Below are 17,368 nucleotides of genomic sequence, written 5' to 3'. Positions count from 1 at the left end.
CAAGCGTTTATTCCTCTGCGCCTTTACCTCCGCTTGCCCTTCTCCTCCCGCGCGTAAACAAGGAAGATTTAGGATTTAAAACGTTTGTGTGTTCTCGTAATCAAAACATTTAGATCAACATGTGGATCTATTTGTATCTGTTGTCCGACATCGATATCCACAGCGAGTGAAACGCGGAGGCGAGGATCCATCGAGCCCAATTCCTGAAAACCTCTGCTGTGGGTTTTTGAGCCCGTTTAGCTCGTTGTTTTGGTTTTTGAGCCCCTTTTCCCAGCAGCAGCTTTGTTGTGGTCGAAAAAAAAAAACTAGAAAATGAGAAACCGACGGGGGGAAATTAAATATGATCAAACAAAATAAAATAAAATAAAAAGTGTTCCAATCTCGACCACAAGAGGTCCCAAATGTAGACGTTAAAAATAAGGAGTAGATGTATGTGGCCAAAACTAAGCACCCAGACTGAGATTTAAAAGAATTATATATATATATACACACTATATTATTCTATACTAAGTCCTCCGAGTGCCCCCACGTGGCCCCGGCTCCACAAAGGACCCGTAGAACTGCACCTCTTTACTGCTGTGGGGGATTTAGTGCTGGTCTTTAGCCTCACTCCACCTCGACCTCCTGGGTACCTTCAGAGGGGGCGAGGAGGAGATACAGACACATAAAGAAGGAGGCGAGGAAAGAGGGAAGGAGAAGAGGGAGGGAGGGGGGAGTTAAGTGCTCTTAGGGGAGCAGGCTGTGGTTAAGGATTATTAAAGGGAATCAATAACTAACAAGGCCTCTGTGCGCACACACACACACACACACACACACGCACACACACACACACACACCTTCTCTCCTCCTTTCCCTCTTCATGTACATGTACTCTGCAAATTTCAGCTTTTCCATCACCACTGTCTCACCATTCAAATATCTCAATATTTTCACCAGTGGGTGACTCCTCTGGTTGTATAGAAGTTTATGCTTCATGTGTTAAAGCTGCATTCTCTCTCCTGACCACCAGGGGGCGACTCCTCTGGTTGTATAGAAGTTTATGCTTCATGTGTTAAAGCTGCATTCTCTCTCCTGACCACCAGGGGGCGACTCCTCTGGTTGTATAGAAGTTTATGCTTCATGTGTTAAAGCTGCATTCTCTCTCCTGACCACCAGGGGGCGACTCCTCTGGTTGTATAGAAGTCTATGCTTCATGTGTTAAAGCTGCATTTTCTCTCCTGACCACCAGGGGGCGACTCCTCTGGTTGTATAGAAGTCTATATAAATGACTCTACTTCTCTTGATTTATTCCCTCAGTAAACATTGTAAACATTAGTTTTTGGTCTCAATCTCTAGTTTCAAGTCTTCTTCAATACAGCGTGATGTTCATTTAGTAAATTATGGTCATTTAGAGTCAAACAGACCATAAAGCAGGGGATGCTTTCGGGGCGGGGCTACAAGGTGATTGACAGGTTGCTGCCACCTAGAACTCACAAACCAACGGGTGACACCACGACGTGAACGCCCACTTCTCAACCGATGTTTCTCAAATCAAGACTGAACTTTGAACTTCACGATCATTTAACTTTGTCAAAGTCACGGAAGAGTTTTTGAAATTTAAAGAGCAAGAACCGGAGAATTCTCACTGATCTTTAGAGGATGTGGATCGTAAAACCCCCCAGACGCACCCCCTTTTGTTTCATTTTTATTCAGAAAGACAGATAAAAAAGACACTGAGAGGTTGCACCGAGTTGCAGGAGACGGCGGCCTGTGACGTCAGGACGTCCGCTCATCACCGCTTGTGTGGAATCGGATAGTTTAGTGCTTCCCATAAAAAGACAGGTGAGGCATTCATCAATTATAATATACGGCCTCGTATCTTTCATGGACACCGCTAAGTGCCTGCCAACCCATTTTAAATGAATATCTAAAATATCTAAACTTCTCACCTGTCACCCAAGTCCTCCCCCCCCTCCCCCAGCAGCTTTTAATTCAGACAGGACACCTTGTTGAGGACTTGGCCTGTACTTCCACCATTGTTACCACAGAAAAACAAATGTGGACAGCAGTGAGGAAAAAGGGAGAGACGGAGGGGGGGGGGGGGGGGGGGGGGTGACAGGAATCTCTGCAGTGGAGAGATAGAGGGGTGAGTAACAAAAGGAGGGAGCACGGCTCTGTGGATGGATGGATGAATGATAGACAGGAAGAGAGGGGGAGAGAGACAAGGGAGGGAAGCCAAGAATGCTGCTGTGGGCCGATAGTGCCAAGAGAAAGGGGGGAGGAGGAGGGGGGCTGCTGGACTTGTTGCACTACAATGGGGAGAGTCTGGTAGAGGAGGAGGAGGAGGGTACCGACGTCTTTAGTGTGGGGTACCGACTTCTTTAGTGCCTGGTACCGACGTCTTTAGTGCGGGGTATCGACTTCTTTAGTGCCTGGTACCGACGTCTTTAGTGTGGGGTACCGACTTCTTTAGTGCCTGGTACCGACGTCTTTAGTGCGGGGTACCGACTTCTTTAGTGCCTGGTACCGACTTCTTTAGAGAGGGGTACCGACTTCTTTAGTGCCTGGTACCGACGTCTTTAGTGCCTGGTACCGACGTCTTTAGTGTGGGGTACCGACTTCTTTAGTGCCTGGTACCGACGTCTTTAGTGCCTGGTACCGACTTCTTTAGTGCCTGGTACCGACGTCTTTAGTGTGGGGTACCGACTTCTTTAGTGCCTGGTACCGACGTCTTTAGTGTGGGGTACCGACTTCTTTAGTGCCTGGTACCGACTTCTTTAGTGCCTGGTACCGACTTCTTTAGTGCCTGGTACCGACGTCTTTAGTGTGGGGTACCGACTTCTTTAGTGCCTGGTACCGACTTCTTTAGTGCCTGGTACCGACTTCTTTAGTGTGGGGTACCGACTTCTTTAGTGCCTGGTACCGACGTCTTTAGTGCCTGGTACCGACGTCTTTAGTGTGGGGTACCGACTTCTTTAGTGCCTGGTACCGACGTCTTTAGTGCCTGGTACCGACGTCTTTAGTGTGGGGTACCGACGTCTTTAGTGCCTGGTACCGACGTCTTTAGAGCGGGGTACCGACGTCTTTAGTGCGGGGTACCGACTTCTTTAGTGCCTGGTACCGACGTCTTTAGTGCGGGGTACCGACTTCTTTAGTGCCTGGTACCGACGTCTTTAGTGTGGGGTACCGACTTCTTTAGTGCCTGGTACCGACGTCTTTAGTGTGGGGTACCGACTTCTTTAGTGCCTGGTACCGACGTCTTTAGTGCGGGGTACCGACTTCTTTAGTGCCTGGTACCGACGTCTTTAGTGTGGGGTACCGACATCTTTAGTGCGGGGTACCGACGTCTTTAGTGCCTGGTACCGACGTCTTTAGTTCGAGGTACCGACGTCTTTAGCGCCTGGTACCGACGTCTTTAGAGCGGGGTACCGACGTCTTTAGTGCCTGTTACCGACGTCTTTAGTGCCTGGTACCGACGTCTTTAGAGCGGGGTACCGACGTCTTTAGCGCCTGGTACCGACGTCTTTAGCGCCTGGTACCGACGTCTTTAGCGCCTGGTACCGACGTCTTTAGTGCGGGGTACCGACGTCTTTAGAGCGGGGTACCGACGTCGTCTTTAGAGCGGGGTACCGACGTCGTCTTTAGTGCCTGGTACCGACGTCTTTAGAGCGGGGTACCGACGTCGTCTTTAGTGCCTGGTACCGACGTCTTTAGTGCCTGGTACCGACGTCTTTAGAGCGGGGTACCGACGTCTTTAGCGCCGGGTACTGACGTCTTTAAGAGCATGTTTAAACTACTATAGTATAATATGTATCGTGAGCTGCTTGCCAATCCTCAGCCCTCATGGAGCAGCACCTTTGGGAAACCTGCCCGTTGTTTACTGAGTTTGAACATGTTTCCTTTGCTGCTTTGTTGGTTTCTACCACTAAAAGCTTTGGCCGTGTGATTCACCAATCAGAGACCTTTACTAATGCAGACTTTACCCCAATCGTGTGTGAAAGGTACCGTCTGAGTCATCGGGTTTTGTAGGAGGAACTGGGGCCAAAACCATAAACCCCTTCTTTTTTTCTTTTTATGGGAAAGGAGGAAAAAGGACCTTGAGTGCGGCTAAAGCGAGAAAGGAGATGTTGAATGAGTGAAAAAAAATAGGTAACCAGAGTGAGGGGAGGGGGGGGGGGGGGGGGGGGAATAAAATATAGAATAGGAAAACAGAGATGGAGCACCACATAAATACGGCATGTTTGGTTTATATTTTGGAGGATGGAGAAAAGTGCTGTGACGAATAGAGACAACTTTTCTGGAAAAAAGCAGAGTGTGTGTGTGTGTGTGTGTGTGTGGAGAGGAACACACATCCACAAGGCTGCATGTCAGAGATAGCACAACAGAAAGATGGATCAGCTGATAGAAAATTAATATAATTATCAAGTCAGTTAATAATACAAAAGCTGAACGAATGAGACTACAGGTCGCACAGTACACACACACACACACACGTTAGTTATTATTCAGGCATGACACCAGTTGTGTAGATCTGGATCCCTAAGCCACACACACACACACACACAGAGCTTGATGAAGCCGCGACAGGGCAATCTGTCACGGCCGACTAGCTGGTCACACGAGGTTAATGGATTCCCCTTCAGCGGCGTCATCGGCAGCCCCGTCACCGTGCGGCATATCGTCGGCGATAATCTCAGAACGGACCCGAGATATGAGGCCGCTCTATTAACCGAGACCTGGAGGACCGCTTGGACGGGGACGGGGGTGGGGGGTGGGGGGGTGGGGGGGGGTGAGCTGTTTAAAAAAGTGCATCTGCAAAGTAAATCTCACAACGTTACGTAAACAAGTTGCAGAACGCTTGTGGGAACGTGTTCGATGCTGTTACATGAAGACATGTCGACAATGTGAACGCTATTGAGTTAATGGTTTATTTTAACAAGAAAAAAGAGATGACATCACATTAAAAAAAAAAAAAAGGTTTTAAGAAGTGATGTTAAAAAGATTACTGTTTGCTTTAAATATAATTATGGTGGGACTATAGGTCACTCGGCTTGTGAAACAAAACAAACCAGTAAAACTCCACGGAGCATGATGGGAGAGTGATGCATGATGGGAGAGTGATGCATGATGGGAGAGTGACACAGTGAAAGTGGTCGTAGTTTAGCGGGTTAAAAAGGACCTCGCGTCTCGTTATAAGTAACACACCCCGACAACCCACGTACAATCTTAACTGCATCTGCAGAAGTGTGTGTGTGTGTGTGTGTGTGTGTGTGTGTGTGGGGCGACAGAGAGTGACTGCCGCCTTGTGGACAGTTCACGCGACTACAACACACACTGTAGCTTTTATGAGAACTGTGGGTGGAATGTACTTTTTTTTTATTAATGCATAGAAAGACCCAAAGCAAACCTTTAAGTACAACTTCCTCCAGTGACACTTAAATTAACCCTTATATTAACAGTTGACAAGCAGTTTATGAAACAATTCATTCACACAATATGAAGCTACATTGTATCGATATTAAGATGTTTTGTATTTTTAAATGCAACATGTTTTAAGGCAGTTTATGAAACAATTCATTCACACAATATGTAGCTACATTGTATCGATATTAAGATATAAAAAAAAGAATGCAACATGTTTTAAGTGTTTTTGGCCAGCTTCACTTTAAGTGTGAATTTATTTAACATATTCTTAAACCTGCTCACAGTGTCGTGTGTCATAAACAATAATAATCCATATTGTGGTATTTGGCATTGTTTCCCTTCACTCTGATCCCTCGTGTGTTTTCATACTAACGTCAACATATAAAGCTTATATATATATATAATATTTCACACAAAGGCTGGTTGTGAATAGAGATGCTCCCGTAACGGATGACCAGCTGAATGGATGATGCTTAACCATCGCTCTCTTCTTTAATTCCCTCACAGAAGAATCGATAACGTGAAGCCGTCTTAATGGAGCAGAAACGCCTCTGAATGGAAATGTTTTGGGCCTTTCATTTATTATTATCACGTGGAACGAGAGGAGAATTATGAGGAAACGCCTCCCAAATCAGGATGAGGAACAAACTCTATATCTGCCCAATTATAATACTAATAATCATCATGATCTGACATCTGGCCTTCGAGTGGACGAACATAAAAAATAAAGGAAACGTCGTCGGCTTCCCAGAAATGTGTGAACGTTTTCATCCGGCGAGATAACAATAAACCGAAGATAAGAGAGGGAGTGATGTCCAGAGCATGAAACCGATCTCTCTCTCTCTCTCTCTCTCTCTCTCTCCATTGATCGTCCCATTGACAGCTCGGCTAACACTGTGACTAAAGACTCGTCGTTGCTTCACTTCATTGCCGTCCGTCTCCGTCTCCAGGACGTCTCCAGGTGGCTCTTCATCTTTTCAAACCCGTTTTCTCTGATGAATCACTTTGATTTCCTCTCTGAATTTCCGTTCACTAGACGTAGAGTTTCTTCAGGCGAGTGCGGTTAGTGACAGTGTGGGCTCCATGGTAACGTAGCAGGGGGCGGGGCTTAGCCAAAAGGTGAATTGAACCATCACACTTTCATACTTTTGAGTGATTTCTTTTTTGAGGTCCTCCATCGATCATTCGCAGCATTAATAAAGCAGTAAACAAATATTGTCTATGTAAAGATATGAGCTCCTTTTAACAATAGCATTTGGCAATATCCACTATTTATCAATACATTGTATTGCTGCATGTGACCTGAGTGATCAGATTCCCCTGCGTCTGCACACACACACACACACACACACACACACACACACACACACACACACACACACCACAGGTCATGAGGGACCTTTGTGGCCTCTTTGTTGGGTCATGTGAGGAGGGGTGGGGGGGGGGGGGAGGCGGCTCAGTACTGATTTGGCTCCAGCCTTTTATTAATAACTTCATGTTCTTCCAGGGAAACTGCTTCAGATTAAACAACACCACCAGGTAATAACCGTCACTCTGTGTGTGTGTGTGTGTGTGTGTGTGTGTGTGTGTGTGTGTGTGTGTGTGTGTGTGGTATGCGGACGGTGTGAATAACGATCCCCGATGCTCTTTTATAGCCCCGTCATGTCAGTTTAGCACCTCGGCAACAACTGACGTTGGAGCGACATCAACACTGAACTGAATCCAAAAGATGGATAGAACGAGACGGAGAGAGAGAGAGAGAGAGAGAGAAAGAGAGAGAGAGAGAGAGAGAGAAAGAGAGGTGAAGTGAGGACACCAAAGTGTGACCCTGATCCCGTTAGCTGCATGCTAACACCTGATTAGAGGCATACTTTGCCGTATCGCGTGGATAACGCTGCACGAGTGGTTTCTATTGATATTCTGATACGTTTCTTTGTCTGATGTCTCGACACGTTTGGCCGAGGAAACGACGAAGCACTTTGTGATCGTTACAGAGAAATATTTCTTTAAAATTCCAATCTTAAGGCAGCTAGCCGCTCGCCATCACTAAAGATACTGGATGCTACGGCGTTAGCACGCTGTAGTTGATCTAGCTTCAAAAAAATAAAGATATTGTCAATCAAGCTTCAATCAAAACTTCATCTCTTCCAGTTCAATTTGGAACCGTCAGTCGCCGCTTCGTGTCGTCTCACACACACACACACACACACACACACACACACCTAAGCCACGCCCCCTAGCTGCCACAAGCGCGCTACTTGGAGCCTGGCGAGACTTTGGTGTTATATGAGCATCGAAGCCTTTACGAAAGGTGAAGGTGTGTCTGCACCAATAGCAATACCAACTCATCCAATCGGAGAGCTGCAGTGCTTTTGTTGTTGTTTTGTTGTTGTTTTTTAAAGTCCGCTATGGGATTGCAACACAAACACAATGCCGTGCACGTCATCCCGTTGTTTCCTCGTCTACGTGCTCCGCAGCTTCATAACCAGTTAACGATTCGTCCCCCAAATGATTCGGGCTGGAAAACGAGGCCCGCCAGGGCGCGTTTCCATTATTTTGTCCACTCTCATCGACGCGTGGCCGCAGTCGGTCGTTCACCGATCGATTAACTGACAGCTGGTGTTGCGCAACAGGTGTCAGTTAAGGGGGTCGGCCTCCTCGCTCCAGTTCAGTTTAGCGAAGCAGAAAATGAACCGTTCGGGTTATCGGATCCTGAGTATTGGATTTTCCTGCGGCTGCAAACACAACGGGCTCTTATCAACCCCGAGGGTTAATTACCTCGTCTGCATCGAACGCTCAATTATGGGCTGTTTCACTGCTGTTTGTTTGTAAAAGATAGAACTGAATGTGATGCAGGGAGCAGTAAAACACCAAGTGATGTAGAAATGGGGAATATACAGGCAAAAACAATGCTTTTCAGTGTGTGTGTGTGTGTGTGTGTGTGTGTGTGTCACTGACCGGTCACAGGAGCAGGCCACCATTATGCTGAGCATGTTGTAGATGATGAAGGTGAAGATGACGGCTGTGATGGTTCCCCGGGGGATGGAGTAGCTCGGGTTCTTCAGGTCGCCTGGTGGAATAAGACAGGTTTACCGTGTGTGTCCACACACACACACACACACACACACACACACACACACACACCTGACATATTGGAGCCGGCCATGATGCCGGTGCAGCCGTTAAACATGACGGCGAAGACGGTGGCAAAGGTCATCATGGTGTTGGTGGTGTAGTCCACGGTGTAGTCGGCTGTGGGGAGACGTGACAGCTGGAGTGAATTCATATTAAAGTGGTTTCGGGAGGTCACGTGATCATTTGTGTCAATTTTTAAAGAAATTCCCACAAGATTGGATCAAAAAACAGCCCGAAATACACAAAGCGCATCTAGTTTGATGTCTTCATGAGACCAAAACTACCGACACCTCAGAGGTTGTTCCAATGAAACCAAAGCTCTCTAAAGCACTTTGCTGTATTGGTTGATACAATTAAACAAGCATAATATCGCACGAAGGTAAAAAAAATAAATAATAAAATCTAACGGCTACTATTAACGGTTTTAATTCATAAAGCACCTTATTGGAGCGTCTGAACTGTAAACACATGACGACCCCTTTTCCCTTTTCTTCTCGGGCTTATCTAAAGCTCCGGAGTTACACCGATCAGCTTATTGATCATGCGCTCGGATGCAAAGCCCTGCAAAACGGAGTAATCAGACAGATTTACCGTGGAAAATGTGAAAAAAAAAACAAGAGAGAGAGAACATGCACAACATCTATTTAGAGATGGATCAAAACGTCCGCTGTGTACTTTGGATGGATGAATAAAAGATGAATTAGGAATAAGCACCACACAGGCTGTGGTTTAACTTCCAGCAGTGCTCTTTTAGGCTGTGGTAGTCACGTTCTTGTTCTCTTATGGCATTTCAGTGCATTCGCTCTGCTTTTTAATGGTAATGTCCTGTAGTGACCAGCACAGTCCACCAGAGGTCAGTCTCTACTGTTGCAACAGACTTCACGGGACGAGTAGAAGAGAAAAAAGGCCTCCGTCCCAGTGGAGGAACCTTTTTTAAGTCGTCTGATTTTCTGCCACCACCAACCTCACATCATGGATTATAATCATCTTTTGAGGGTTCCTCCAATACAACAAATCGATAAGAATTAAGTGTAAATTAACCACTTAAAAGCTGAACAGCACATTGAGTGGTAATGCCCTTGTCCATTGGACAGGAAGTGGTAAAACTGTCCAATGCGTGACTTAACATCAGACTACATGCCATCTTACATACGTCTTGTCTTACTCATAAAATGGTGAAACACTCCAACAAGGCGCGCTTACCCCACAGGTTCCCCAGCAGCGTGTCCAGCTTGAATCCGGTGAAGTTGGCGGTGGTGGGGAAGGCGGGGCCCGTCCCGTTGGCCGCCGGGTTGAACGCGGCGGAGCCGGGCAGCACGATGGTGCGCGGGTGCACAGCGAAGAAGCTGACGAAGACGGTGCCCAGGACGAACATGACCACCAGGAAGATGAGGAAGGTGGCCTTGGCGTAGATGTGGGCGCCCACCAGGCACACCAGCAGGCACAGCAGGGCCACGCCCGTGCCGTACAGTAGGGACCACCAGTAGCCCGACGGCAGGACCTGGTAGGCAGAGGTGGGCAGGGACCCGTCTGGGGAAGGAGACGGCGGAGGGGTCAAGAGGTCACGAGGGAAAAGACGAAGGAGATGGGGGGGGGGGGGGGGGGGGAGGAGATGTCTAACCGCCACAAAAAGACCGTATTAATGTACCGAGCGGCACTTTACTCGGAAAACACGCAGAAAATGAGGAGTAATTTCTTCTAAGATACAAAGAGGAGACGTTGTTCCTGAACACTTTCTGCATCTAAACCTCCGATTATCTCCCCGATTTAACGCATTCAGTTACTGAACAACGAAAGTCTTTCTCCTGCTGTGAAATGAGTACTTTTCCCTGATTTCATCCATAACTTTCCACGACTACTACGCCGATGTCACCGAACAATGTCAACAAACTCCAGAAAATAGAAAAATGCACGGCTCTACAGTACGATAATAAATAAATAATTACAGTAACTAATATTGTCTGTCCAGAAAAAATGGCCTAACCCCGCTGATGTTGGTGCAATAATCTAGATGATAAGAGAACCAGATAGCAGGATTCTGGGTTTGAACCCACTGACTTTATGGGTTTTCTCTGGTTTCCTCCCACAGTCCAAGAACATGCAAGTCGGCTTAATTGGCGACTTTAAACATTGCGAGATGTCTTGTCTGACTTGGACTGATTGGCCAAGTCAGGCCACGTGTCCAAGGGTGCGTTGCCCCCGGTAGATGTAGATAACACCCAGTGAAGCCAGAGAGAGAGAAAGCTGAAAAGGTATATAAAAACGTACCTTCTGGCACTCCGAAGGTGTCCACGATGGCTTCGACCAGACCGAGCACGAAGAGCGCGCTGCCGCACACGTTGGCCAGGAAGAACATGATGCCGATGCTGCCGCCGAACTCCGGACCCAACGCCCTGCTGATCATGTCTGGAGGGGAAGTTCAGGTCAAAACGGGGGACTTCCGGATCGTTGGTACCTTCGTGTTTCGGAGCTTGACGTCTGTCGACTTTTGAGATGCTTTCCCCTCATGTCTGTTTTCGGGTCTTTAACCACAGCCAGAAGATGGTGAGCTTCAGTGAAGCACAAAGACTGGAATTATGATGAATACCTCTTTCTTCGTGGTTAACTAACCTTCTCCTGGCTCTCGCTTCATACTCAAAAGACAGATTGGTTAATGGTGAATGGACTCGTACTGGTATAGCGCCTTTCTGGTAACATTCTCACCCAATACCCCCAACCCACAGCTGAGTAATTTGGGAGCAAGGCGTCTTCCCCAAAAGGACACATCGACATGGACTGGAGGAGCCGGGGAATCGAGCCGCCGATCGTACACAAGTGGAGTTTCTCGTCTTACTTTCAAAGAGACGTTGGCTAGGAGGGTCCTTTGTTGCATTTCGGGGGGGATCTATTAGCGTCAGCTACGTTTTCATTGGCGTACAATCGCCTGAAACTCAAGAATCGTTGCGTTTTCGTGACTTTTTAGAATGAGGCCTTCATGTCTACCAATCACACACACTGTCCCTTTAAGGGTATTTCCAAAAATTAGCCTAAAAAAGGTCAGAGAAGGGAACTCGTGACCAGAAAACCGTTGGTTCAATCGCCCCTTCTGGACCAGCGGGATAAATTTGAGTGGAGAAAGTGAAAACCGGTGCTCGCCTTATGATGATGGTGTGCTGAGTGATAAACAACACCGAATACCAAATAAATGCCTGGCAGGGAAACATACCGTCCTCTATTGAAATAATGAACAGATCAGGCCCACATGCAATGCTACATTACACTCCCATAAACAAAGACACACCATGTGATGGAGTGTGTGTGTGTGTGTGTGTGAGTGTGAGTGTGAGTGTGAGTGTGTGTGTGTGTGTGTGTGTGTGTGTGTGTGTGTAAAGAGGATACAATAGGCCCCTCCGGCATCCAGGGCTCCGTTGGTGGAGATGGCGCAGACCGACAGCACCGTCATGCAGATGATGAAGTAGGCCACCAGCAGCATGGCGATAGCTTGGTACAGTCCGGAATGGCCCACCATGAATCCTGGTCAGACAGAAAAAACACCCCTGATCAGCTGATTGAAGGGCAGAACAATGTTCTGCACCAGAAACAGGAAGTGGGCGAAGTTAGCTTGGTTCCCCCGACAGAAGGCAAATGTGGTTTTTGGATTATTGCCGAAAATTGTATGCAAATGTTTCCAGTGAAAAAGGAAGTTAAAAAGAAAAGAAATGGACCCGTGTTGCTGGACTCTTTGTGTGGGAAATTAATGAAGCTTTTTTTTTTTTTTTTTTTATGTCACATTTTCAGTAAGTCTCAAATGCAAAAAATAATAAGGTGGCTCAAAATGGCAAAATAATAAGCTCCATGAGTTCACGGCCGGTACTTTTCACAGAAGTTTCACATCCTGTGAAACTTCAGCTAGTTCCTGTGTAGAGCCGCTCTAAAGTCCTCCACTGTGTGTGTGTGTGTGTGTGTGTGTCTGTGTGTGTGTGTGTGTGTGTGTGTGTGTGAGTGTGTGTATCAGCTGATGTCTCACGAGACTGTTTGGGGGGGGGGGGAATGAGAGAGAGAGAGAGAGTAAGAAAACAACTTGGAGGTACAACAAAGAGAGAAACACACAAATAACTGGAAGTCACATAAGAAAGAAGAGAAAATTAACTTTCATATCAAATTATGTTTGATTTTTGATTTTTAGTGCAGCACGTTATGCCTAAATAATAACACTTGAGATGGAAACGTGACAACTGTGTAACTCGGTCAGGAGCTCGTCTCGAACTTTTGCTGAGGTTGAAACGCTTTTGCAAGAGAAAGTCGGTAAACCGTGTGAGATGTTGAGGGTTTTAATGTAAAAAGAAATACATAAAAGAAGAATTTAAATCAAGCAACGCACAAAAAGGTTGCTCTCAAACAAATAAATAGGGCCCTGGTTTTTGAGTGCAGGAGCGTATGAAACTTCATTAACATCACCTTTATATATCTTTTTTAAAATCCTCTATAATTCGTCTTCTTCATTCCAAATCCCATTCACGAACCTCCCTGGACCAACGAGGGGAGGTATAAAAAGAAATACACAACTTTATTTCAATAAAATCCACTTATTGAATTGGCTTAAATGGTGCCAGAAAATAACTTTACCAACAGAGAAAGGTAACATTAAAAAAAATGCCCATTTTAAAAAAAAGTGTATGTGACTGAAACAAGTCAACAGTACCTACTAAAAAAATAATAATAATTGTGTTATAAACGACACAACTTTACCAACTAACAAGTCTCCATTAAAATGTGATAATTGTGTTATAAACGACACAACTTTACCAACTAACAAGTCTCCATTAAAAAGTAATAATTGTGTTATAAACGACACAGGTCGCCATTAAAATGTGATAATTGTGTTATAAACTACACAACTTTACCAACTAACAAATCGCTATTAAAAAGTAATAATTGTGTTATAAACTACACAACTTTACCAACAAACAAGTCTCCATTAAAAAGTAATAATTGTGTTATAAAGTACACAACTTTACCAACTAACAAGTCTCCATTAAAAAGTAATAATTGTGTTATAAACGACACAGGTCGCCATTAAAAAGTAATAATTGTGTTATAAACTACACAACTTTACCAACAAACAAGTCTCCATTAAAAAGTAATAATTGTGTTATAAACTACACAACTTTACCAACTAACAAGTCCCCATTAAACTGTGATAATTGTGTTATAAACGACACAAGTCGCCATTAAAATGTAATAATTGTGTTATAAACTATACACAACTTTACCAACTAACAAGTCTCCATTAAAATGTGATAATTGTGTTATAAACGACACAACTTTACCTACTAACAAGTCTCCATTAAAATTTGATAATTGTGTTATAAACGACACAACTTTACCAACTAACAAGTCTCATTAAAATGTGATAATTGTGTTATAAACGACACAACTTTACCAACTTTACCAACTAACAAGTCTCATTAAAATGTGATAATTGTGTTATAAACGACACAACTTTACCAACTTTACCAACTAACAAGTCTCATTAAAATGTGATAATTGTGTTATAAACGACACAACTTTACCAACTTTACCAACTAACAAGTCTCATTAAAATGTGATAATTGTGTTATAAACGACACAACTTTACCAACTTTACCAACTAACAAGTCTCATTAAACTGTGATAATTGTGTTATAAACGACACAACTTTACCAACTAACAAGTCACAATTAAAATGTGATAATTGTGTTATAAACGACACAACTTTATCAACTAACAAGTCGCCATTAAAATGTGATAGTTGTGTTATAAACGACACAAGTCGCCATTAAAAAGTAATAATTGTGTTATAAACGACACAACTTTACCAACTAACAAGTCTCCATTAAAATGTGATAATTGTGTTATAAACGACACAACTTTACCAACTAACAAGTCTCCATTAAAATGTGATAATTGTGTTATAAACGACACAACTTTACCAACTAACAAGTCTCCATTAAAATGTAATAATTGTGTTATAAACAACACAACTTTACCAACTAACAAGTCTCCATTAAAATGTGATAATTGTGTTATAAACGACACAACTTTACCAACTAACAAGTCGCCATTAAACTGTGATAATTGTGTTATAAACGACACAAGTCGCCATTAAAATGTAATAATTGTGTTATAAACTACACAACTTTACCAACTAACAAGTCACAATTAAAATGTGATAATTGTGTTATAAACGACACAACTTTATCAACTAACAAGTCGCCATTAAAATGTGATAGTTGTGTTATAAACGACACAAGTCGCCATTAAAAAGTAATAATTGTGTTATAAACGACACAACTTTACCAACTAACAAGTCTCCATTAAAATGTGATAATTGTGTTATAAACTACACAACTTTACCTACTAACAAGTCTCCATTAAAATGTAATAATTGTGTTATAAACTACACAACTTTACCTACTAACAAGTCGCCATTAAACTGTGATAATTGTGTTATAAACGACACAAGTCGCCATTAAAATGTAATAATTGTGTTATAAGCGACACAACTTTACCAACTAACAAGTCTCCATTAAAATGTGATAATTGTGTTATAAACGACACAACTTTACCAACTAACAAGTCTCCATTAAAATGTGATAATTGTGTTATAAACGACACAACTTTACCAACTAACAAGTCTCATTAAAATGTGATAATTGTGTTATAAACGACACAACTTTACCAACTTTACCAACTAACAAGTCTCATTAAAATGTGATAATTGTGTTATAAACTACACAACTTTACCAACTTTACCAACTAACAAGTCGCCATTAAAATGTAATAATTGTGTTATAAACAACACAACTTTACCAACTAACAAGTCTCCATTAAAATGTGATAATTGTGTTATAAACGACACAACTTTACCAACTAACAAGTCGCCATTAAAATGTAATAATTGTGTTATAAACAACACAACTTTACCAACTAACAAGTCTCCATTAAAATGTGATAATTGTGTTATAAACGACACAACTTTACCAACTAACAAGTCGCCATTAAAATGTGATAATTGTGTTATAAACGACACAAGTCGCCATTAAAATGTAATAATTGTGTTATAAACGACACAACTTTACCAACTAACAAGTCGCCATTAAAATGTGATAATTGTGTTATAAACGACACAACTTTACCAACTAACAAGTCGCCATTAAAATGTGATAATTGTGTTATAAACGACACAAGTCGCCATTAAAATGTGATAATTGTGTTATAAACGACACAACTTTACCAACTTTACCTACTAACAAGTCGCCATTAAAATGTGATAATTGTGTTATAAACTACACAACTTTACCAACTAACAAGTCGCCATTAAACTGTGATAATTGTGTTATAAACGACACAACTTTACCAACTTTACCTACTAACAAGTCTTTATTAAAATGTAATAATTGTGTTATAAACTACACAACTTTACCAACTAACAAGTCTCCATTAAAATGTAATAATTGTGTTACAAACGACACAACTTTACCAACTAACAAGTCTCCATTAAAATGTGATAATTGTGTTATAAACGACACAACTTTACCAACTAACAAGTCGCCATTAAACTGTGATAATTGTGTTATAAACGACACAACTTTACCAACTAACAAGTCTTCATTAAAATGTGATAAAGTTGATGGGGTTTTGCGTGGCTGTGGTAAACCCACTTCCGGTGTCATCAGCGCTCACCTATCCTGAGGAACACCACCACGCTGAACATGGACAGCAGGGTCGGGATCACCACCCCGAAGAAGATGGAGAGCTTCTCGGGCTGCCGCTGCTGGGCGGACCGCTGCCGCGGGTTCCCCGGGTGCTGCGCCGGGGCCTGCCCGGGCGAAGGGCACCGCGGCTCGGACTCATTGACGCTGGTGGAGAGGCGGTAGTGGAGGAGAGGGGTCCGCTCCGTCATCGTGCCTGGACCTGGATCTCCTCGCGAGCCCCTCGCGCGCTGTCAGCAGACGGGGCGAGCTGTTGTGCGCGTTCATAAACGCTTCCTGTTGTACGTTTTTTATCACGGAAGTTAGTGACGTGTTCTGATAGCGTTACCTAGCGACCGTTGTGAAAGTAGGAACAATTCAACCGTTAAAAACTTTAATATATATTTAAAACTGTCCGAGTCCAGCCTGTGGCTCTCAAATCTGAAAACAATATCATGTGACGCACAACCGTCAATAGCGTCGATCACGAGTACGGAGATCACTTCCGGTGGGGACTTTCAGCATAAAAGCTGCTGACTAGCTAGTTCAAATTTTTTAATTATCCTGAATGTATTTCAACATGAATATGTAACAAATGCCTATATATATATAAATATATATATATATATATATATATATATATATATATATATATATGTATCCTAGGATAAATATTACCAAATAATACCATACAATATATACATATATATATATAAAACCTACGATAAATATTACCAAATAATACTATACAAATATCTACCTAACATATTGAAAAGCCTGATAAATAAATGAAGTAAATCAGAATATGTCACCAAGAGAAACAAGAGATATGCCAGTACTTGAGATATTAATACTTACACATAGGAAATACCTATATTTGTCCAGGCAAATTCTGCAGTTTCCGGTTTTGTTATGGCTTTCTTGACTAGCTTGACAAATCTTTTTTTCTAGCCCACTTATTTTAACAGCCTGTTGCTTTCGGTCTTATGATCGTGTTGGCTGGACCAATCAGAGCACTGCATTCTTTCGGCTACCTGCTGATGAAAGTGCAGACAGGCACTTTAAAAAAAACTAGAACGTTGATTTTATTTCACTTTGGAAATTAAAGTTTAAATGTA

At 43.3% G+C, this 17,368-nt stretch overlaps 1 protein-coding gene across 1 annotated transcript in view; it reads right to left on the bottom strand.

Annotated features, from left to right (window-relative positions):
- zgc:153039 (uncharacterized protein LOC767698 homolog) overlaps nucleotides 1-16,729 on the bottom strand; it is a 41,667-nt gene extending 24,938 nt beyond the window's left edge. Inside the window, exons 1-6 of the mRNA XM_034547869.1 lie at nucleotides 16,243-16,729; nucleotides 11,917-12,051; nucleotides 10,807-10,944; nucleotides 9,742-10,068; nucleotides 8,548-8,655; nucleotides 8,362-8,473 (exon numbers count right to left, since the gene is read on the bottom strand). Of these exons, the coding sequence (XP_034403760.1) occupies nucleotides 8,362-8,473; nucleotides 8,548-8,655; nucleotides 9,742-10,068; nucleotides 10,807-10,944; nucleotides 11,917-12,051; nucleotides 16,243-16,462 (1,040 nt within the window). The 5' untranslated portion in view covers nucleotides 16,463-16,729. The remainder of the gene's footprint in view (nucleotides 1-8,361; nucleotides 8,474-8,547; nucleotides 8,656-9,741; nucleotides 10,069-10,806; nucleotides 10,945-11,916; nucleotides 12,052-16,242) is intronic.
- Between the last annotated feature and the right edge of the window lie 639 nt (nucleotides 16,730-17,368).

The sequence above is a fragment of the Cyclopterus lumpus genome, chromosome 13 (genome assembly GCF_009769545.1).
Source record: "Cyclopterus lumpus isolate fCycLum1 chromosome 13, fCycLum1.pri, whole genome shotgun sequence".
NCBI classification, from domain to species: Eukaryota; Metazoa; Chordata; class Actinopteri; order Perciformes; family Cyclopteridae; genus Cyclopterus; species Cyclopterus lumpus.
This window is presented reverse-complemented; position numbering and strand designations above follow the sequence as displayed.